The sequence below is a fragment of the Bombina bombina genome, chromosome 4 (genome assembly GCF_027579735.1).
Source record: "Bombina bombina isolate aBomBom1 chromosome 4, aBomBom1.pri, whole genome shotgun sequence".
Classification (NCBI taxonomy): Eukaryota; Metazoa; Chordata; class Amphibia; order Anura; family Bombinatoridae; genus Bombina; species Bombina bombina.
Window position 1 is genome coordinate 616,928,276 of NC_069502.1, and position 24,963 is coordinate 616,953,238.

Consider the following 24,963-nt stretch of genomic DNA (forward strand, 5'->3'; position numbering starts at 1 on the left):
AATACACACTCTCACACATACACACAATACACTCTCTCACACATACACACAATACACACTCTCACACATACACACAATACACACTCTCACACATACACACAATACACTCTCTCTCACATACACACAATACACTCTCTCACACATACACACAATACACTCTCTCACACATACACACAATACACACTCTCACACATACACACAATACACACTCTCACACATACACACAATACACTCTCTCACACATACACACAATACACTCTCTCACACATACACACAATACACACTCTCACACATGCACACAATACACACTCTCACACATACACACAATACACTCTCTCACACATACACACAATACACTCTCACACACACATGCACACAATACACTCTCACATACACACAATACACACTCTCACATACACACAATACACTCTCTCACACATACACACAATACACACTCTCACACATACACACAATACACACTCTCACACATACACACAATACACACTCTCACACATACACACAATACACACTCTCACACATACACACAATACACTCTCACACATACACACAATACACACTCTCACACATACACACAATACACACTCTCACACATACACACAATACACACTCTCACACATACACACAATACACTCTCTCACACATACACACAATACACACTCTCACACATACACACAATACACACTCACACATGCACACAATACACACTCTCACACATGCACACAATACACACTCTCACACATACACGCAATACACTCTCTCACACATACACGCAATACACTCTCTCACGCATACACACAATACACTCTCTCACACATACACACAATACACTCTCACACACACATGCACACAATACACTCTCTCACATACACACAATACACTCTATTTCACATACACACAATACACTCTCTCACACATACACACAATACACTCTCTCACACATACACACAATACACTCTCTCACACATGCACACAATACACTCTCTCACACATGCACACAATACACTCTCTCACACATGCACACAATACACTCTCTCACACATGCACACAATACACTCTCTCACACATGCACACAATACACTCTCTCACACATGCACACAATACACTCTCACACACATGCACACAATACACTCTCACACACATGCACACAATACACTCTCTCACACATACACACAATACACTCTCTCACACATACACACAATACACTCTCACACATACACACAATACACACTCTCTCACACATGCACACAATACACTCTCTCACACATGCACACAATACACTCTCTCACACATGCACACAATACTCTCTCACACATGCACACAATACACTCTCTCACACATGCACACAATACACTCTCACACACATGCACACAATACACTCTCACACATAGACACAATACACACTCTCTCACACATACACACAATACACACTCTCTCACACATAGACACAATACACACTCTCTCACACATACACATAATACACACTCTCTCACACATACACACAATACACACTCTCTCACACATACACACAATACACTCTCACACACACATACACACAATACACTCTCTCACACATACACACAATACACTCTCACACATACACACAATACACACTCTCTCACACATGCACACAATACACTCTCTCACACATGCACACAATACACTCTCTCACACATGCACACAATACACTCTCACACATGCACACAATACACTCTCACACATGCAAACAATACACTCTCACACACATGCACACAATACACTCTCACACATAGACACAATACACACTCTCTCACACATACACACAATACACACTCTCTCACACATAGACACAATACACACTCTCTCACACATACACATAATACACACTCTCTCACACATACACACAATACACACTCTCTCACACATACACACAATACACTCTCACACACACATACACACAATACACTCTCACACACACATGCACACAATACACTCTCTCACATACACACAATACACTCTATTTCACATACACACAATACACTCTCTCACACATACACACAATACACTCTCTCACACATGCACACAATACACTCTCTCACACATGCACACAATACACTCTCTCACACATGCACACAATACACTCTCTCACACATGCACACAATACACTCTCACACACATGCACACAATACACTCTCACACACATGCACACAATACACTCTCTCACACATGCACACAATACACTCTCTCACACATACACACAATACACTCTCACACATACACACAATACACACTCTCTCACACATGCACACAATACACTCTCTCACACATGCACACAATACACTCTCTCACACATGCACACAATACACTCTCACACATGCACACAATACACTCTCACACATGCACACAATACACTCTCTCACACATGCACACAATACACTCTCACACACATGCACACAATACACTCTCACACATAGACACAATACACACTCTCTCACACATACACACAATACACACTCTCTCACACATACACACAATACACTCACACATACACACAATACACTCTCACACACACATGCACACAATACACTCTCTCACATACACACAATATACTCTATTACACATACACACAATACACACTCTCACACATACACACAATACACACTCACACATACACACAATACACTCTCTCACACATACACACAATACACTCTCTTACACATACACACAATACACACTCACACATACACACAATACACTCTCTCACACATACACCCAATACACTCTCACACATACACCCAATACACACTCTCACACATACACCCAATACACACTCTCACACATACACGCAATACACACTCGCACACAATACACTCTCTCACGCATGCACACAATACACTCTCTCACACATGCACACAATACACTCTCACATACACACAATACACTCTCTCACATACACACAATACACTCTCTCACACATACACATGAATACACTCTCTCACACATGCACATGAATACACTCGCTCACACATACACACAATACACTCTCTCACACATACACACAATACACTCTCTCACACATACACACAATACACTCTCTCTCACACACACACACAATACACTCTCTCACACACGCACACAATACACTCTCTCACACACGCACACAATACACTCTCTCACACATACACACAAAAACTTCCACAGAAAACACAGACATACACACCCACCCTCACAGAGGCATCTAGGGAAAATACACAAAAACAAAACATACACAACCCCTCACAGAGACACCCATAGAAAAAGCTCAAAAACATATGCACACACCCTCAGACATCCACAGAAAATGCACAAAGACATACACACCCACCCTCACAGAGAGACCCACAGAAAAAAACACATACACACTCATAGAGACACAAACCGAAGCACAAAGACATAAACACAGACACCCACAGAAACACTCACAGGAGGAAACATTTATGCACCTTGCATCCCCTAAATCAACAGTGTGTGACATGCATGATTTTATATATATATATATATATATATATATATATATATATATATATATATATATATATATAAAATGCATATCTGCCAAAAGGGCACCTACTATTTGTGTATTGAGGAGGAAACATTTCTGCATGGTTTTAAATATAGAATTGTCAAATAATCATAAATACACTGCTGCTAAAAAAAAATTGTTTTTTATGGACCCCTGGCCCCACCATACAACTACTACCACACTGAAGTTACAATCCGAAATTGCACAAAGAAATAAAAAACATTTGCTAAGTAAGTCCTACCTCTGCAAATGAAAGTGATCTGCCGTCTGACTCAGGCATACACTGTACAAACAAAGTGCCAAGTCTGTCTCACACTGTGCATAGTGGTTTAGTGCACACTCAGATATCCTCTCAAATGCTAATACTTTACTCATTGTAATAACATTTCCCATGCTCAATTAGCACTCTGCTGTAGTACCCACTGGTGGCTGCCAAATGTTTTTTTTAGTTCTTGCCTCATGGGGCCCCCCTGGCCCATTGGGCCCCTGACAGGAGTCACCCCTGTCACCCCCTGATGGCGGCCCTGCACACAATACACTCTCTCACATACACACAATACACTCTCTCACATACACACAATACACTCTCTCACACATACACATGAATACACTCTCTCACATACACACAATACACTCACACATACACACAATACACTCTCTCACACATACACACAATACACTCTCTCACACATACACACAATACACTCTCTCACACATACACACAATACACTCTCTCACACATACACACAATACACTCACACATACACACAATACACTCTCACACACATACACACTCTCTCACACATGCAAACAAAACACTCTCTCACACATACACTCAATAAACTCTCACACATACACACAATACACTCTCTCACACATGCACACACATGCACACACTCTCTCACACATGCACACAATACACTCTCAATGCACTCTCAATACTCAATACACTCTCTCACACATGCACACAATACATTCTCACACATGCTCACACATACACACACTCTCTCTCACACATGCACACAATACACTCTCTCACACATGCACACAATACACTCTCACACATGCACACAATACACTCTCACACACATGCACACAATACACTCTCACACATAGACACAATACACGCTCTCTCACACATGCACACAATACACTCTCACACATAGACACAATACACACTCTCACACATACACACAATACACACTCTCTCACACATACACACAATACACACTCTCACACATAGACACAATACACACTCTCACACATACACACAATACACACTCTCTCTTACACATATACATACTCTCTCACACATACACACACAATACACACTCTCTCTTACACATATACATACTCTCTTACACATACACACACAATACACACTCATGCACACGATACACTCTCTCACACACATTTCTGCTAGTCCTTGCTAAGTAAGACATTTTTTTTCCTACCTTTACCGTTAAAGGGGGAGTAAACCTTAAATATCACTACAAATAAAAGCATTGCAGTAATAACATGAGAATGCTTACCTTTTAATGGGTTTTAGACGCATTGCATCCAGTGCTTTGCAGTACAGCCACACATGCTAGCTTCCACCCAAACAAACTGAGATGCAAACAAGGGTGGTACAGGCTTTTGCAATTTTCCTAAACTCAAAACATGGAAGTGTACTGCAGTGTGAAACCGCAATTGGTACACATCCTATGACTGGCCACTTTGGGTGCTTACTTGGCACTCAGACAGCTGGGTTTACTTCCAGTGATTTAGGTAGTTAATCCCAGCCAAGCCAGGGTGCAAAGCCCAGTTGACAAAATCACACTAAAATATCAAACTCAACTTACAAAATAGCCAGCTTTCTTTTTGATCCATACAGTTAGTTTAGAAGCAAATTATTGGTAGTCTAAATCAGCGAATATATTTTAATTTGCATACCTACTTTTGCATTCTTCAGACAAGATGATAAAGTATAATTTACTGTGGATTTACATATCCAAGTGCTGTAGGCTTTTTTTGTTATTGTAAATCCTTAATGAAAGGTATCAGTAGCAAGTATGAACTGGTTCTAGATGAAGACCTGGAAGAATCAAGAAGTAGCCAGCAGCATCATGTTAAAAAGCACAAAAAAGAAAAAAAGCACCACTCCCACTATTCTGATGATGAGGATGAGCGGAGAATGAAAAAGTCCAAGGTAATCTTTAATTGTCATAAAGCTACATAAAAAGTGTTAATTGATTTAGCTTCACACATTAGTGGGGCCTGCTTAAAGTAAATTAAACATTACACAAAAATAAAATTTTAAAAACATACAATCCTGAATAGATTGTTAGAAGAAAAGTGTAATGTATTTTGTATCATAAAGTGTGAAACCACTCACTTGCAACCTGCTATCTGCATAGAAGATGTTCAAACGATATTGCGCCTTCGTGACCTAGTTTTTATAGGGGACATGTCTGCATGCGCGCCAAACACAGTCTAAAGAGTGTGTTTTAAATTTCTTGCACCTAAATTATGTAACTTCAATAAAGTATGCACAAGCACTGTAAAATGCACTGCTGTGACAGTGTTTGGTCACAAAGGCACAATCTCATTTTGAACATCCTCCATGCAGATAGCATGTTGCAAGGGAGCAGGTTCACGCTTTATAGTTTCAGTACTTTAAAAATCTAGTAGGGGGGGCGGAGCTAACTGCCTAACGACTCGGTCGCATCAGTGGTGAGCTCCTGGAGGAAAATTCCTCATTTCAGTAATAAATAGATACAACCGGATTTAAAAACATATATTACCGGTCTCAGAACTGGGATAGAAGACCGTTGGAGGCGATAACGTTAGAAATAAGGAGCGCAAGAACTTGTGAGTGCCGCAATTTTCACCTAACCTGAGGCATAAACTACCAACTTCTGCTAAGCACTTCTGGCCAAAGCTATCTCCGGAGGGTCGGGGCTCCGCTCCGGAGATATACTCAACAGTAAGAATTGAAGTTTTGCCTACCGAGAAGCACAGAGCTGGAAGCACCCTATTGCTGGCACCGCTATTGCAAATCCAGACTACTTGCTCCCTAGCCGGGTTCTCTACGGTTCGCTACAGACGCCGGCTCTGCGGGCACCGGCGGGAGGCTGTGAGCTGAGGTGAGAGGTGTGCAACGGTTGCCCCAACATAGAAATTGCCTGGGACATAAAGGAGAGACCTGCAAGGGCACTGACGGAAAGGGCGCGAAAAGCCGCCATATTGCCATCTTCTCCACTACCCTCACAGACCCAACTACCTTTGTGCCGGAGCGCCTCACTATAGTGGGGAACATACCTCACAGACTGCCGATCTCTCAAAACAGACCCGGAGAGGTGCGCACTTGCTTGCGGTGTAATACTGCCGCTTAGGGGACTGATTGAAGGCCGCATCCTGAGCGGTTACTGGGAGCTACTTGCCGTGATCTGCCGGGTCTGAGGGGTTGAATTGGAGCGATATCCGTGGCTCCTCAGGTGGCTACCTAAGAAAGTGAGCTGATACCTGTGTGGAGTCTCTGATAGTTGCCGTCCTCCATCTGGTCACGTACATCCCCTTCATTTGCCCCTGAGTTGTTTGCAGCTCCCAGACTGCAGCTGTCACGGTTTGGGCCCGCATCCTCCTGCACTGGCCGCGGTGCCCGTGAGTACACAACAGCTACCAAGAGTGCGACACAGGGACAGCTCTGACCGGAGCATTCTGCAGGAACCTGGACCATTTAAAGCAGGGCTAAGAGACTGTCTGCTGAACTGTTTATAATTTAAGGCCACATATTTAAGTGTAACTCACCCCCATTTAATACCCACCTTCTAGACTGCTATTTATCACCTCAGTTGCAAGCCCTGGGGGGCTATATCACACAATCACTCATGGGGGGCCCTGTCCTTCTAAGAGCATAAGAGGACCAACAATAAAAGGGGGCAATACACTGGTAGGAAAGTCCTTTTTCTTCAACTAAGCTTGACTTGAACACAGCCTAGCTTTGCTTTCCACCTGTGATCCCTGAGGGTCTCTTTTTGTTATCTAATTGTACCCAGAGAACCGATCCCTCTGTACATTTGCTGGTGTCCTCAGGGGGGAATAAGCGAGCAGAATAAAGCACCCTCTTATGTACTGTACACCTGGATTGACCCTGGGTTTGCTCCATATTCGCCCCACTTGTTTCAGAAAGCTTGCCACAGGTCCCAGCTGGACCCTCACTAACTGTGGACTTTGCTCTCTTTAAAAAATGTGGCAGGTGGAATTACCAACACTTTCTCCACCACCCTCAGACTTTAAACCTACTTTATTTACCGCAGCTTATCTGCCCCCTGTGGGTGCTCCTGAGCCCTGTCCCTCTGCCTCAGGTGCACAGACATTACTACAACCACTACATCTGTTACCCTACATGGACCTTATAGTGCAATAGTTTGATCATTTCGTTTGCAATATTTGGCTGCTGCGTCAGCATCTGTGTCTTTGGGCCTCCAACCCAAAGTGGAGTGTTATTTTGTCTTGTTGCCTACCTAACCATACTTATCTTTTTCAGGTACCCCCTGCAGTAGAGGTCATAGATACTAAACTGATAAATACACTTCTTAGGTGTAACCGCCTAAGACTCCCCCCTACTTAAGTCTGGTATTCCCCCCAATTTACATTAACCACCCGCAGGGCCTATAATACCCAGTATTGACCTAATATCAGTATATGTTTTTCACCATCCTTTCTATACTCTGTTTATAGGGTTTATCTACAAGTCTCGCCGTACGAGACTGGCTGCCTTGGTCCCCCTCGCGCTTCCCCCTTTCCGGCCCAGCTCGTCTGGGTTGGTCACTTCCACTCTCCTTTTTCCCTTCCTCCTGGTCGTATCCTCCCTCCCTGAGGCGCGTGGGGGCTCTTGGGAACCGTCACAATCATCAACACGCGGTCCACTTGTCGGGCCTCCTCCATCCTTAATGTAAAGGTTTAATATTATGTGCCAAGTGTAATTCAAACCGAGGGCTGTGCTGGCCCCGCTCTTACAGTGTAACATTTACTACAAATGCTCTAACTACGTGTGGAAGCCTAACTTATGTGATAACCTAGGCATCCTTTCTCTCTTTGTGATTAGCCCAGTGGTCTAACGACTCCTCTGTGTGTAAGTGGTCAGGCCGGGCCTCCTTTACATTCTACTGATCCACTCCTTGGTCTCCCTACATAGCCAAATATGTCACACTCGGCTAGAAAAAATACCAAGTCCCAAGCGGCCTCAAAAAAGACTGTTCTTGACCATTTCTCTCAACCACGCAAGATGCCTACCTCAGTGAACAAGGACATTAGCGACCCCGAATCTCAAGATGAGGGTTCCCAGTCAAGCTCTCAATCTGTTGCGCATCTTAATCATTACATTACAGAAAGCACTCTACAGAAACTTCTTACAGCTCAGACCAAATCTATCACTACAGAGATCCAGAGAAGTTCAGCTGAACTTAAAAAAGAAATTCAGGAAATAGGCGATAGTTGACTCTCTCGAACGACAACAAGATGATTTGGCTACTGACAACTCGAACCTTCTAGCCTATGCAGAAAATCTGGCCGAACAAATTTCCCAACTTGAGCTAAAACTCGCGGATGTGGAGGACAGAGCTAGGAGGAACAATATCAGGTTTAGAGGCATCCCTGAGACGGTTAACACAGGTGGCTTGCAGGAGTACCTTATCTCTTTGTTCACAGCATTCTTAGGCCCTTTGGAAGGCAACATGCATGCTATGGAAAGGGCCCACAGGGCTCTTAGGCCACGTTCAGTATCATCAGACAAGCCGAGAGATGTGGTCGTCTGCTTCCACCACTTTACCTTTAAAGACCGGTTGATGCAAGCAGCATACGGCAAACCCACTCTACCTGATAATTTTAAGGACATCCAACTCTTACCCGACCTCTCCTCACATACTTTACAACAACGAAAGCTCTACGCCCCAATTACTACTCAGCTGAGGAAAGCAGGGATAAAATACAGGTGGGGATTCCCCACTGAACTGATTGTGACCAAGGATAACCAAACCCACACAGTCTCATCACCCTCTATGGGAGGCACTCTATTAGCTAACTGGGGCCTCCAAGCCGCTACTGACAACCAGCAGGAGGTTTGCTCCAGATTTAGGGTCACAGCACCAGAATGGTCCATTAAAGAACAGAGACCAAAGCGACCAAAACTCAACCCCCCTGACCAAACTTTGAGGCCCCAAGCCTCACCCACTTGAGGATGTTGAACTGCACTTCAATACCAATGTCATTTTCATGCACTGTTATTTGTTTATCTGCTTAATGTTATTGTAACTAGCTCTAGTTAGAGTTCGAGTATCTATATGTTTACTTAGTTACTTTGTTTCTTTCTTGCAGAAGAGCGGGGCTACTTGCACTAGTCCCTCCGCCTCTCAGGCAAGGTTAGCTCCCCCCCAATTTCTGGTGCCCATTCTAGGGCCCCACATAGGTGGACTACTTCCACTTGTTCCCCCCTATTCCCCATCCCCCCTACCCAATCCTTGATCCCTACCCTTTCCCCCACCCTTCCACAAGATCTCTAAATGGCCTCCCTCAGGTTCCTCACCCATAATGTTAGAGGCCTTAATACTGTGGGCAAGAGATGCCTCCTGTCCCGGTCCCTACGCCATCATGGGGCGGATGTAGCCTTCCTCCAGGAGACGCATCTACTAGCAGACTCCCCCCCCCCCCCTTCACACATCTAGGGATTACCCAGTATTTGAGGCGGCTTCCTTCACTAAAAAAGCCAGAGGAGTAGCCATCCTAATACACAAAAGAGTGGCATATGAGCCCCTCTTCATATTCAGAGACCCTCAGGCCAGATACCTCATTCTCATTTGTAATCTGGACCATGTCACATATACTCTGGTCTCGGTCTATCTTCCGAACTCGCTCCAACCTAGGTACCTCAGGAAAGTTCTCCTACATGTGGAAAATGTTAAACAGGGCAGGGTAATCCTTGCAGGTGACCTGAATATGGTGAGGGATGGGAAGATAGATAGAAAAACCAGCCCTTCTAAGAAACCCCCCTCCAGCCATGAAAACTTCCAATTCCCCACGCAAATTATACTCACAATTAAGGCCCTATATTCCTCCCCAATAGCCTCAGTAAGAGGAGTGGGGTTTGACCCCACCCCCTTCTCTATCTCCAATGGCACCCGACAGGGTTGCCCCCTCTCCCCGATCCTGTTTGCGCTAGCCATGGAGCCTTTGGCCGCGGCTATTAGGGCAGATAAAGAGATTTCGGGAATTACCCTACACGGTACGGTTCGTAAAGTGGCCCTCTTCGCCGATGATACTACCCTGTTCTTTTCCAGACCCTTGAGCGAGATCCCGAGACTCCTGTCCCTCCTCGAGACATTTAGTACCATGTCGTACTATAAATTAAACCACTCAAAATCAGAATTATTTACATCTGGGTTCCCTGAGGAGGTCTCCAGGAGCCTGTGCGAAAATTATAAGTTTATCCCTAGTCATAAGTACATCTCTCACCTTGGTGTTAAATTGTCCAACTCTCTCCCCCAAATTATTGAAGATAACTTCAAACCCTTTTTGACCGAGCTTCGGTCCCTGCCTTTACGATGGAACTTCAAATGCGTCTCTTGGTTAGGGCGCATAGCGGCCCTAAAAATGAGCTACCTTCCTAAATATACGTACGCCCTTCGCTGTCTCCCAATCAGGGTTCCCAGAACCCTTCTCATACAATTCCAGAGCGCTTGTACTCAATACATTTGGCAGGGTAAGCCCCCTAGAGTTGCCCATAACATCTTACAATACCCTAGAATACACGGTGGGGTCGCTTCCCCCTCTATTTTTAGGTATGCGGATGCCGCTATGCTCACCCATATCTCCCAATGGGGAGTTAAGGAGTCAGTTTGCAATGGACAATTGAACAAGCCTCCCTACCGCACAATCTTGCCCTGAGGGACCTAATATGGACGCCACCTCACTGTAGAAGGAACCTAGATGCCTTTAACCCAATTATTCAGGAATGCCTGTCCGCCTGGGACCGCCTACGACATAACCCTAAGGTAGCCCCCCACCCGTCCCCAATTACTTCCATAGCCGGCCTCTTATCCGGTTTACCTGATTCACACCCGATTGCTTGGGTTAGGCTGGGTGTCACAAGAGTGGTGGACCTTTGGTCTACCTTGCCTCCCATAACCTTCTCCTCCTTCAACCAACTGGATGTTTCTCCGTCCACACCCCTGTATATGAAGTTTGAATACTCAAGAGTTATTAGCCTCTTGTCAAGGTGGGGTTTCAAACCCTCTTCGCCTCGGCAGCTCACCATATGGGAAGCTCGATGGCAACAGGGGCTCAGGCTGAGCAAACCACTATCCCTACACTACACCCTTATGGAAGGTGCTGTCCCAGCTGACAAAGCTCAACATATCCTAAAATGGGAATGGAAGTTAGACATCACGAAACCCCTCACAGAGTGGCAACGTACGCTCTTATTGACGAAGAAAACCCTCCATTGCATTACCATCCTTGAAACCTACATTAAGGTACTCACGCATTGGTACTACGTCCCAGCTAGACTCGCGAAGATCTTCCCTGGAGCCTCCCCCACCTGTTGGAGAGACTGCTCGCATATAGGGGACATGATCCATATCTGGTGGAGCTGCCCCAGACTCAAACCTATATAGAACAAATGTTTCTCTACGCTAGCCAGCTTAGGTATCACCCTACCTAGAACACCCGAGACGGCTCTATTCCATTTAGGCACATGCAAACTGCCCAAACATTATGGTTCACTTAGTATTTACCTTTTGTCGGCATTTAAACTTAATATAGCGAGATCTTGGAAAAGATCCCTCCCCCCAGCCTGGTCGGATATTATATCCACTATGGCTTACATATACTCCATGGAGAAGAGCATTTATTATGCCTCTGGTAGGACTGATTTCTTCGAACTAGTATGGTCCGATTGGAAAAATAGATTTACCACTATCTGGCTCCCCAGCTTTGACACCTAGGTGAAAGTACACCCCCAACCACTTTGGCAGAATGCCTGGCCTTACCCTTGTGTATCTGAACTGGCTCCTTCCGTGATCCTTTCCCTCCCCTTTAAGGCCTCTTAGCATACTCCTCTCCCTTCCCCCCTTCTCCACCACCCCCTCTCGACGTCACTCTACGTCCTCTTGGAATGATGGTATCCGTTTTTAATAGGTATTGACGTCATGACTGTATTGCTTACTTTTTATGTCCTGGTGTATTTGTATTTGTTGTACGAATGTCTCGTACAGTTGTTTTATCTCTTATTCTCTTGTTACAAAAAACTAATAAAAACTACAAATTAAAAAAAAAAAAGTCTAGTATAAGAAGATATGTCCTTCTAATAGAAACCCATTGTCTCAAAACAATAAACAACAAAGAATAAAAATAAATATTTTTACAAAAAAGAATGGTCAAAGATTAAAAGGGACAATCTAGTGATTGAGCAAATGTGCCCATCATGCCAACATAGAGATAGCATTCAGATGATTTAGAAATGGTGAGGATGGATTTGCATTGCAATAGGTTAACCTCAAACATGTAAATGAGCGTTTCCCTTTCACAATAAAGAAAGGGATTCATTTAAAAGCCCTTTACTGTAATCTTAAAAGGGACACTAAACACTAAATAAATGCTAGATAGAATGATGCATTCAAAGAAAAGATTAGTCTGAGAATAACATGTAGATGTATTTTTAAAGGGACAGTCTATACCTTAGTCATCTTAAAGTCTTACCTTAGATTAAGCGGCAAATAGTCTCCTGCGCCCCTTTCTATATCATGTAGCAGGAACAGTAAAAAACGTATTTCTCTTGTAAGGTGTATCCAGTCCACGGATCATCCATTACTTGTGGGATATTCTCATTCCCAACAGGAAGTTGCAAAAGGACACCCACAGCAGAGCTGTTATATAGCTCCTCCCCTAACTGCCATATCCAGTCATTCTCTTGCAACTCTCAACATGCATGGAGGTAGTAAGAGAGAGTGGTGAAATATAGTTTGTTTTTTATCTTCAATCAAAAGTTTGTTATTTTAAATGGTACCGGAGTTGTACTATTTTATCCCAGGCAGTAAATAGAAGAAGAATCTGCCTGAGTTTTCTATGATCTTAGCAGGTTGTAACTAAGATCCATTGCTTGCTAGTCTCATTGCTAGTCTGTACAAACATGTCTGACATAGAGGAAACTCCTTGTTCATTATGTTTAAAAGCCATGGTGGAACCCCCTCTTAGAATGTGTACCAAATGTACTGATTTCACTTTAAGCAATAAAGATCATATTCTGTCTTTAAAAAATTTTATCACCAGAGGAATCTGACGAGGGGGAAGTTATGCCGACTAACTCTCCCCACGTGTCAGATCCTTTGACTCCCGCTCAAGGGACTCACGCTCAAATGGCGCCAAGTACATCTAGGGCGCCCATAGCGATTACTTACACTGTCAGCGGTATTAACCAGACTACCTGAATTTAGAGGTAAGCGAGATGGCTCTGGGGTTAGACGAAATGCAGAGCATACTGACGCTTTAAGAACCATGTCTGATACTGCCTCACAATATGCAGAAGCTGAGGAAGGAGAGCTTCAGTCTGTGGATGATGTTTCTGACTCAGGAAAGATGATGCAACCTGATTCTGATATTTCTACATTTAAATTTAAGCTTGAACACCTCCGCGTGTTTCTCAGGGAGGTTTTAGCTGCTCTGAATGACTGTGATACAATTGCAGTGCCAGAGAAATTGTGTAGACTGGATAAATACTATGCAGTGCCGGTGTGTACTGATGTTTTTTCCAATACCTAAAAGGTTTACAGAAATTATTAATAAGGAATGGGATAGACCAGGTGTGACGTTCTCTTCCCCTCTTATTTTTAGAAAAATGTTTCCAATAGACGCCACCACACGGGACTTATGACAGACAGTTCCTAAGGTGGAGGGAGCAGTTTCTACTTTAGCAAAGCGTACTACTATCCCTGTCGAGGACAGTTGTGCTTTTTTAGATCCAATGGATAAAAAATTAGAAGGTTACCTTAAGAAAATGTTTATTCAATAAGGTTTTATCCTACAGCCCCTTGCATGCATTGCTCCTGTCACTGCTGCTGCGGCGTTCTGTTTTGAGTCTCTGGAAGAGGCTTTACAGGTAGCAACTCCATTGGATGACATACTTGGCAAGCTTAGAGCACTTAAGCTAGCCAATTCCTTTGTTTTCTGATGCCATTGCTCATTTGACTAAACTAACGGCTAAGAATTCTGGTTTTGCTATACAGGCGTGCAGGGCGCTATGGCTTAAATCATGGTCAGCTGACGTGACTTCAAAATCTAAGCTGCTTAACATTCCCTTCAAGGGGCAGACCCTATTCGGGCCTGGTTTGAAGGAGATTATTGCTGATATCACTGGAGGAAAAGGTCATGCCCTTCCTCAGGACAGGTCCAAATCAAGGGCCAAACAGTCTAATTTTCGTGCCTTTCGAAACTTCAAGGCAAGTGCGGCATCATCTTCCTCTAATGCAAACAAGAGGGAACTTTTGCTCAGTCCAAGACGGTCTGGAGACCAAACCAGACCTGGGACAAAGTTAAGCAGGCCAAAAAGCCTGCTGCTGCATCTAAGACAGTATGAAGGAACGGCCCCCTATCCGGTAACGGATCTAGTAGGGGGCAGACTTTCGCTCTTTGCCCAGGCGTGGGCAAGAGATGTCCAGGTTCCCTAGGTGTTGGAAATTATATCCCAGGGATATCTTCTGGACTTCAAAGCTTCCCCCCCAAAAGGGAGATTTCACCTTTCACAATTATCTGCAAACCAGATAAAGAGAGAGGCAGTTCCAAAGTTATGGGAGGGATCCATCCAGTTCCAAAGGAGGAACAGGGACAGGGTTTTTACTCAAATCTGTTTGTGGTTCCCAAAAAAGAGGGAACCTTCAGACCAATTTTGGATCTAAAGATCTTAAACAAATTCCTCAGAGTTCCATCATTCAAGATGGAAACTATTCGTACCATCCTACCTATCATCCAGGAGGGTCAATATATGACTACAGTGGATTTAAAGGATGCTTATCTTCACATTCCGATAACAAAGATCATCATCGGTTTCTCAGGTTTGCCTTTCTAGACGGGCATTACCAGTTTGTAGCTCTTCCCTTTGGATTAGCTACAGCCCCAAGAATCTTTACGAAGGTTCTAGGGTCGCTTCTGGCGGTCCTAAGGCCGCGGGGCATAGCAGTGGCCCCTTATTTAGACGACATCCTGATACAGGCTTCAAACTTCCAAATTGCCAAGTCTCATATGGACGTAGTACTGGCATTTCTGAGATCGCATGGGTGGAAAGTGAACGAGGAAAAGAGTTCTCTATCCCCACTCACAAGAGTTTCCTTCCTAGGGACTCTGATAGATTCTGTAGAAATGAAAATTTACCTGACGGAGTCCAGGTTATCAAAGCTTCTAAATTCCTGCCGTGTTCTTCATTCCATTCCGCGCCCTTCGGTGGCTCAGTGCATGGAAGTAATCGGCTTAATGGTAGCGGCAATGGACATAGTGCTGTTTGCACGCCTACATCTCAGACCGCTGCAACTATGCATGCTCAGTCAGTGGAACAGGGATTACACAGATTTGTCCCCTCTACTAAATCTGGATCAAGAGACCAGGGATTCTCTTCTCTGGTGGCTATCTCGGGTCCATCTATCCAAAGGTATGACCTTTCGCAGGCCAGATTGGACAATTGTAACAACAGATGCCAGCCTTCTAGGTTGGGGTGCAGTCTGGAACTCCCTGAAGGCTCAGGGATCGTGGACTCAGGAGGAGACACTCCTTCCAATAAATATTCTGGAAGAGCGATATTCAATGCTCTTCAGGCTTGGCCTCAGTTAGCAACTCTGAGGTACATCAGATTTCAGTCGGACAACATCACGACTGTGGCTTACATCAACCATCAAGGGGGAACAAGAAGTTCCCTAGCGATGTTAGAAGTCTCAAAGATAATTCGCTGGGCAGAGACTCACTCTTGCCACCTATCAGCTATCCATATCCCAGGTGTAGAGAACTGGGAGGCGGATTTTTTAAGTCGTCAGACTTTTCATCCGGGAGAGTGGGAACTCCATCCGGAGGTGTTTGCACAATTGATTCATTGTTGGGGCAAACCAGAACTGGATCTCATGGCGTCTCGCTAGAACGCCAAGCTTCCTTGTTACGGATCCAGGTCCAGGGATCCCAAGGCGACGCTAATAGATGCTCTAGCAGCGCCCTGGTCTTTCAACCTGGCTTATGTGTTTCCACCGTTTCCTTTGCTCCCTCGACTGATTGCCAAGGTCAAGCAGGAGAGAGCATCAGTGATTTTGATAGCGCCTGCGTGGCCACGCAGGACCTGGTATGCAGATCTGGTGGACATGTCATCCTTTCCACCATGGACTCTGCCTCTGAGACAGGACCTTCTACTTTAGGGTCCTTTCAACCATCCAAATCTAATTTCTCTGAGACTGACTGCCTGGAGATTGAACGCTTGATTTTATCAAAGCGTGGCTTCTCCGAGTCAGTCATTGATACCTTAATACAGGCACGAAAGCCTGTCACCAGGAAAATTTACCATAAAATATGGCGTACATATCTTTATTGGTGTGAATCCAAGGCTTAGGATTCCCAGGATATTATCTTTTCTCCAAGATGGTTTGGACAAAGGATTGTCAGCTAGTTCCTTAAAAGGACAGATTTCTGCTCTGTCTATTCTTTTGCACAAGCGTCTGGCAGATGTTCCAGATGTTCAGGCATTTTGTCAGGCTTTGGTTAGAATCAAGCCTGTGTTTAAACCTGTTGCTCCCCCATGGAGCTTAAATTTGGTTCTTAAGGTTCTTCAAGGAGTTCCGTTTGAACCTCTTCATTCCATAGATATCAAACTTTTATCTTGGAAAGTTCTGTTTTTGGTAGCTATTTCCTCAGCTCGTAGAGTCTCCGAGTTATCTGCTTTACAATGTGATTCTCCTTATCTGATCTTCCATATGGATAAGGTAGTCCTGCGTACCAAACCTGGGTTTTTACCTAAGGTGGTATCTAACAAGAATATCAATCAAGAGATTGTTGTTCCATCCTTGTGTCCTAATCCTTCTTCAAAGAAGGAACGTCTATTACACAATCTGGACGTGGTTCGTGCTTTAAAGTTTTACTTACAAGCTACTAAAGATTTCTCCAACATTGGTGTGTCCGGTCCACGGCGTCATCCATAACTTGTGGGAATATTCTCTTCCCCAACAGGAAATGGCAAAGAGCACAGCAAAAGCTGTCCATATAGTCCCTCCTAGGCTCCGCCCACCCCAGTCATTCTCTTTGCCGCTGAACAAGCAGCATCTCCACGGAGATGGTGAAGAGTATGTGGTGTTTAGTTGTAGTTTCTTATTCTACTATCAAGAGTTTGTTATTTTAAAATAGTGCTGGTATGTACTATTTACTCTGAAACAGAAAAAGATGAAGAGTTCTGTTTGTGAGAGGAATATGATTTTAGCAGCAGTAACTAAAATCGTTTGCTGTTTCCACATAGTACTGTTGAGATGAGATAACTTCAGTTGGGGGAAACAGTTGGCAGACTTTTCTGCTTAAGGTATGACTAGCCATATTTCTAACAAAACTGAGTAATGCTGGAAGGCTGTCATTTTCCCCATCATGGGGACCGGTAAGCCATTTTCTTAGTCTCAAACAGAATAAAGGGCTTAATATGGGCTATAAAACTGGTAGACACTTTTATGGGCTAGATCGATTGCTTTATTTGGGCATTTTATACAGCTTGATGTTGAAATTCACACTTTATAACTTTGGGGAACGTTTTTTTACGTCAGGCACTGGTTAGACACCTTCCCAGTCAGGAAGGGCCTTCTATGTAGTAGGCAGAGCCTTATTTTCGCGCCATTACTGCGCAGTTACTTTTGAGAGCTGGACATGCAGCTGCATGTGTGTGGGTCTGGAAGTAGTTGAAAAGGTTCCTAGAAGGCTTCATTTGGTATCGTATACCCCCCTGGGTTTGGTAAAGTCGCAGCAAAGGCTGTAACTGGGACTGTAGAGGGGTTAAAACTGTAAATGGTTCCGGTTTCGTCATTTTAAGGGTTAAAGGTCTGAAATTTGGGGTGCAATGCTTTGAATGCTTTAAGACACTGTGGTGAAAATTTGGCTAAAATCGAACAATTCCTTCATAGTTTTTCACATATTCAGTAAAAAAGTGTGCCCTGTTTAAAATTTAAAGAGACAGTAACGGTTTTGTTTTAAAACGGTTTTTGTATTTTATTGACAAGTTTAAGCCTGTTTAACATGTCTGTGCCTTCAGATAAACTATGTTCTGTATGTATGGAAGCCAATGTGTCTCCCCCTTCAAAATTGTGTGATAATTGTGCCATAGCGTCCAAACAAAGTAAGGACAGTACTGCCACAGATAGTAAAGTTGCCCAAGATGATTCATCAGATGAAGGGAGTAGACATAGTTCTACATCATCTCCTTCTGTGTCTACACCAGTTTTGCCCACGCAGGAGACCCCTAGTACTTCTAGCGCGCCAATGCTTGTTACTATGCAACAATTGACGGCAGTAATGGATAACTCCATAGCAAATATTTTATCCAAAATGCCTGCATTTCAGAGAAAGCGCGATTGCTCTGTTTTAAACACTTTAGAGCAGGAGGGCGCTGATGATAATTGCTCTGTCATACCCTCACACCAATCTGAAGTGGCCATGAGGGAGGCTTTGTCAGATGGGGAAATTTCTGATTCAGGTAGAATTTCTCAACAGGCAGAACCTGATGTTGTGACATTTAAATTTAAATTAGAGCATCTCCGCGCACTGCTTAAGGAGGTGCTATCTACTCTGGATGATTGTGACAACCTGGTCATTCCAGAAAAATTGTGCAAGATGGACAAGTTCCTAGAGGTTCCGGTGCACCCCGACGCTTTTCCTATACCCAAGCGGGTGGCGGACATAGTGAATAAGGAGTGGGAGAAGCCCGGCATACCTTTTGTCCCCCCTCCTATATTTAAGAAATTATTTCCTATGGTCGACCCCACAAAGGACTTATGGCAGACAGTCCCTAAGGTGGAGGGGGCAGTTTCTACACTAGCTAAGCGCACTACTATTCCTATCGAGGATAATTGTGCTTTCAAAGATCCTATGGATAAAAAATTGGAGGGTTTGCTTAAAAAGATTTTTGTACAGCAAGGTTACCTCCTGCAACCTATTTCGTGCATTATTCCTGTCACTACAGCAGCGTGGTTCTGGTTCGAGGAACTAGAAAAGTCGCTCAGTAGAGAGATTCCGTATGAGGAGGTTATGGACAGAATTCACGCACTTAAGTTAGCTAATTCCTTTCTTTTAGATGCCGCTTTGCAGTTAGCTAGATTAGCGGCGAAAAATTCAGGGTTTGCAATTGTGGCGCACAGAGCGCTCTGGCTAAAGTCTTGGTCAGCGGATGTATCTTCCAAGACAAAATTGCTTAATATCCCTTTCAAGGGTAAAACCCTTTTTGGGCCAGAATTGAAAGAGATTATCTCAGACATCACTGGGGGTAAGGGCCACGCCCTTCCACAAGATAGGCCTTTCAAGGCCAAGAATAAGTCTAATTTTCGTTCCTTTCGCAATTTCAGGAACGGACCGGCCTCCAACTCTGCAGCCTCTAGACAAGAGGGTAATGCTTCGCAAACCAAACCAGCTTGGAAACCGATGCAAGGCTGGAACAAGGGTAAGCAGGCCAAGAAGCCTGCTGCTGCTACCAAAACAGCATGAAGGAGTAGCCCCCGATCCGGGACCGGATCTAGTAGGGGCAGACTCTCTCTCTTCGCTTAGGCTTGGGCAAGAGATGTTCAGGATCCCTGGGCACTAGAAATAGTTTCTCAGGGTTATCTTCTGGAATTCAAGGAACTACCCCCAAGGGGAAGGTTCCACATGTCTCACTTATCTTCAAACCAAATAAAGAGACAGGCATTCTTACATTGTGTAGAAGACCTGTTAAAAATGGGAGTGATACACCCAGTTCCAACTGTGGAACAAGGAATGGGGTTTTACTCAAATCTGTTTGTAGTTCCCAAAAAAGAGGGAACTTTCAGACCAATTCTGGATTTAAAGATTCTAAACAAATTTCTCAGAGTGCCATCGTTCAAAATGGAAACTATTCGAACGATTTTACCTTCAATCCAGGAGGGTCAATTTATGACTACCGTGGATCTAAAGGATGCGTATCTACATATTCCTATCCACAAAGATCATCATCAGTTCCTAAGGTTCGCCTTTCTGGACAAACATTACCAATTTGTGGCTCTCCCATTTGGGCTAGCCACTGCTCCAAGGATTTTCACAAAGGTACTCGGGTCCCTTCTAGCGGTTCTAAGACCAAGGGGCATTGCAGTGGCACCTTACTTGGACGACATTCTAATACAAGCGTCGTCTCTTTCAAAGGCAAAGGCTCACACAGACATCGTTCTGGCCTTTCTCAGATCTCACTGGTGGAAGGTGAACATAGAAAAGAGTTCCCTGTCTCCGTCGACAAGAGTTCCTTTCTTGGGGACAATAATAGATTCTTTAGAAATGAAGATTTTCCTGACAGATGTCAAAGTCAAAACTTCTAAACGCTTGTCAAGTTCTTCACTCTGTTCCACGACCTTCCATAGCTCAGTGCATGGAAGTAGTAGGGTTGATGGTTGCAGCAATGGACATAGTTCCTTTTGCGCGAATTCATCTAAGACCATTACAACTGTGCATGCTGAAACAGTGGAATGGGGACTATACAGACTTGTCTCCAGTGATTCAAGTAGATCAGAAGACCAGAGACTCACTCCGTTGGTGGCTAACCCAGGATCACCTGTCCCAGGGAATGAGCTTCCGCAGACCAGAGTGGGTCATCGTCACGACTGACGCCAGTCTAGTGGGCTGGGGCGCGGTCTGGGACTCCCTGAAAGCTCAGGGTCTATGGTCTCGGGAAGAGTCTCTTCTCCCGATAAACATTCTGGAACTGAGAGCGATATTCAATACTCTCAGGGCTTGGCCTCAACTAGCAAAGGCCAGATTCATAAGATTCCAATCAGACAACATGACGACTGTTGCTTACATCAACCATCAGGGGGGAACAAGGAGTTCCCTGGCGATGAGAGAAGTGACCAAAATCATAAAATGGGCGGAGGATCACTCCTGCCACCTATCTGCGATCCACATCCCAGGAGTGGAAAACTGGGAGGCGGATTATCTGAGTTGTCAGACATTCCATCCGGGGGAGTGGGAACTCCACCCGGAGATATTTGCCCAGTTGACTCAATTATGGGGCATTCCAGACATGGATCTGATGGCGTCTCGTCAGAACTTCAAGGTTCCTTGCTACGGGTCCAGATCCAGGGATCCCAAGGCGACTCTAGTGGATGCATTAGTAGCGCCTTGGGCCTTCAATCTAGCTTATGTGTTTCCACCGTTTCCTCTCATTCCCAGGCTGGTAGCCAGGATCAAACAGGAGAGGGCCTCTGTGATCTTGATAGCTCCTGCGTGGCCACGCAGGACTTGGTATGCAGACCTGGTGAATATGTCATCGGCTCCACCATGGAAGCTACCTTTGAGACAGGACCTTCTTGTTCAGGGTCCATTCGAACATCCAAATCTGGTCTCTCTCCAGCTGACGGCTTGGAAATTGAACGCTTGATTTTATCTAAGCGTGGATTTTCGGATTCTGTGATAGATACTCTGGTACAAGCCAGAAAACCTGTAACTAGAAAAATTTACCATAAAATATGGAAAAGATATATCTGTTGGTGTGAATCCAAGGGATTCTCATGGAGTAAGATCAAAATTCCTAGGATCCTTTCTTTTCTTCAAGAAGGTTTGGATAAGGGATTATCAGCGAGTTCTCTAAAGGGACAGATTTCTGCTTTATCTGTCTTGTTACACAAACGACTGGCAGCTGTGCCAGATGTTCAAGCTTTTGTTCAGGCTTTGGTCAGGATCAAGCCTGTTTACAGACCTTTGACTCCTCCCTGGAGTCTGAACTTAGTTCTTTCAGTTCTTCAAGGGGTTCCGTTTGAACCTCTACATTCCATAGATATCAAGATGTTATCTTGGAAAGTTCTGTTTTTGGTTGCTATTTCTTCTGCTAGAAGAGTTTCTGAGTTATCTGCTCTGCAGTGTAATCCGCCCTATCTGGTGTTCCATTCAGATAAGGTTGTTTTGCGTACTAAACCTGGTTTCCTTCCAAAGGTTGTTTCCAACAAGAATATTAACCAGGAAATAGTTGTGCCTTCTTTGTGTCCGAATCCAGTTTCAAAGAAGGAACGTTTGTTACACAATTTAGATGTAGTTCGTGCTTTAAAGTTCTATTTAGAAGCAACAAAGGATTTCAGACAAACATCTTCTCTGTTTGTCGTTTATTCTGGCAAGAGGAGAGGTCAAAAAGCTACTGCTACCTCTCTTTCCTTTTGGCTGAAAAGCATCATCCGATTGGCTTATGAGACTGCCGGACGGCAGCCTCCCGAACGCATCACAGCTCACTCTACTAGGGCTGTGGCTTCCACATGGGCCTTCAAGAACGAGGCTTCTGTTGATCAGATATGTAAGGCAGCGACTTGGTCTTCCCTGCACACTTTTGCCAAATTCTACAAATTTGATACTTTTGCTTCTTCGGAGGCTATTTTTGGAAGAAAAGTTTTGCAAGCCGTGGTGCCTTCCGTTTAGGTAACCTGATTGGCTCCCTCCCTTCATCCGTGTCCTAAAGCTTTGGTATTGGTTCCCACAAGTTATGGATGACGCCGTGGACCGGACACACCAATGTTGGAGAAAACAGAATTTATGCTTACCTGATAAATTACTTTCTCCAACGGTGTGTCCGATCCACGGCCAGCCCTGGTTTTTTAATCAGGTTTGATGAATTTCTTTCTTTAACTACAGTCACCACGGCACCCTATGGTTTCTCCTGTTTTTCTCCTGTCAGTCGGTCGAATGACTGGGGTGGGCGGAGCCTAGGAGGGACTATATGGACAGCTTTTGCTGTGCTCTTTGCCATTTCCTGTTGGGGAAGAGAATATTCCCACAAGTTATGGATGACGCCGTGGACCGGACACACCGTTGGAGAAAGTAATTTATCAGGTAAGCATAAATTCTGTTTTTTGTCAAACATCTGCTTTGTTTGTTGTCTACTCTTTACAGAGGAGAGGTCAAAAGGCTTCGGCAACCTCTCTTTCTTTTTGGCTAAGAAGCATAATCCTCTTAGCCTATGAGACTGCTGGCCAGCAGCCTCCTGAAAGGATTACAGCTCATTCTACTAGAGCTGTGGCTTCCACTTGGGCCTTTAAAAATGAGGCTTCTGTTGAACAGATTTGCAAGGCGGCGACTTGGTTTTCGCTTCATACTTTTTCAAAATTCTACAAATGTGATACTTTTGCTTCTTCGGAGGCTATTTTTGGGAGAAAGGTTTTACAGGCAGTGGTACCTTCCGTTTAAGTACCTGCCTTGTCCCTCCCTTCATCCGTGTACTTTAGCTTTGGTATTGGTATCCCACAAGTAATGGATGATCCGTGGACTGGATACACCTTACAAGAGAAAACACAATTTATGCTTACCTGATAAATTTATTTCTCTTGTGGTGTATCCAGTCCACGGCCGCCCTGTCATTTTAAGGCAGGTCATTTTTTTCATTTAAACCACAGTCACCACTGCACCCTATGGTTTCTCCTTTTTCTGCGTGTTTTCGGTCGAATGACTGGATATGGCAGTTAAGGGAGGAGCTATATAACAGCTCTGCTGTGGGTGTCCTCTTGCAACTTCCTGTTGGGAATGAGAATATCCCACAAGTAATGGATGATCTGTGGACTGGATACACCACAAGAGAAATAAATTTATCAGCTAAGCATAAATTGTGTTTTTAACACGAATATTGTTTCTAGGCACTTTAAAATGGATGCCAAGCTTCGCCACTGATGACATCACGATCTGGGCTGCATCTAGGCACTCTGCTGAATAGCTTTGACAGTCTGTTGAATCTAACTAGTGAGCCTTTTGTGATTGGTCGCTATATGCAGCCCAGATTGTGATGTCGTCAGTAGGCGTAGCTGGGCAGCCTTTCAAAGTGGAGAGAAACAATATTTATTTTAAAATAACTTTTTTCCCCGTTCCTGCTGCATGATATTTAAAGGGGTGCAGGAGGCTATTTGCAGTTTAATCTAAGGTAAGACTTTAAGATGACTAAGGTGTATACTGTCCCTTTAAAGTTTCATTAGCTGTTTAAGTATTGACAAAATAAGTGTAAAGCTTTAGTGTCTATAAAACAATGGGAGCTACCATGTTGTAACTTAGGTTACCTTCTCTTCTCTGGCCAATTAGGGGTAGTTGCAAATGCATTTTAAATGTATGTTATCCTACAGACACAAGCCTTTTTTGTGTATTTTCTTTTAATAGCAGTAAATTAATTCAAAGGTATTTCTCCA

At 44.1% G+C, this 24,963-nt stretch overlaps 1 protein-coding gene across 1 annotated transcript in view; it reads left to right on the forward strand.

The window, feature by feature from the left end:
• Window positions 1-24,963, forward strand: part of PPIL4 (peptidylprolyl isomerase like 4) — a 160,628-nt gene that overhangs the window by 82,067 nt on the left and 53,598 nt on the right. Inside the window, exon 12 of the mRNA XM_053710634.1 lies at window positions 5,606-5,750. Within this exon, the coding sequence (XP_053566609.1) occupies window positions 5,606-5,750 (145 nt within the window). The remainder of the gene's footprint in view (window positions 1-5,605; window positions 5,751-24,963) is intronic.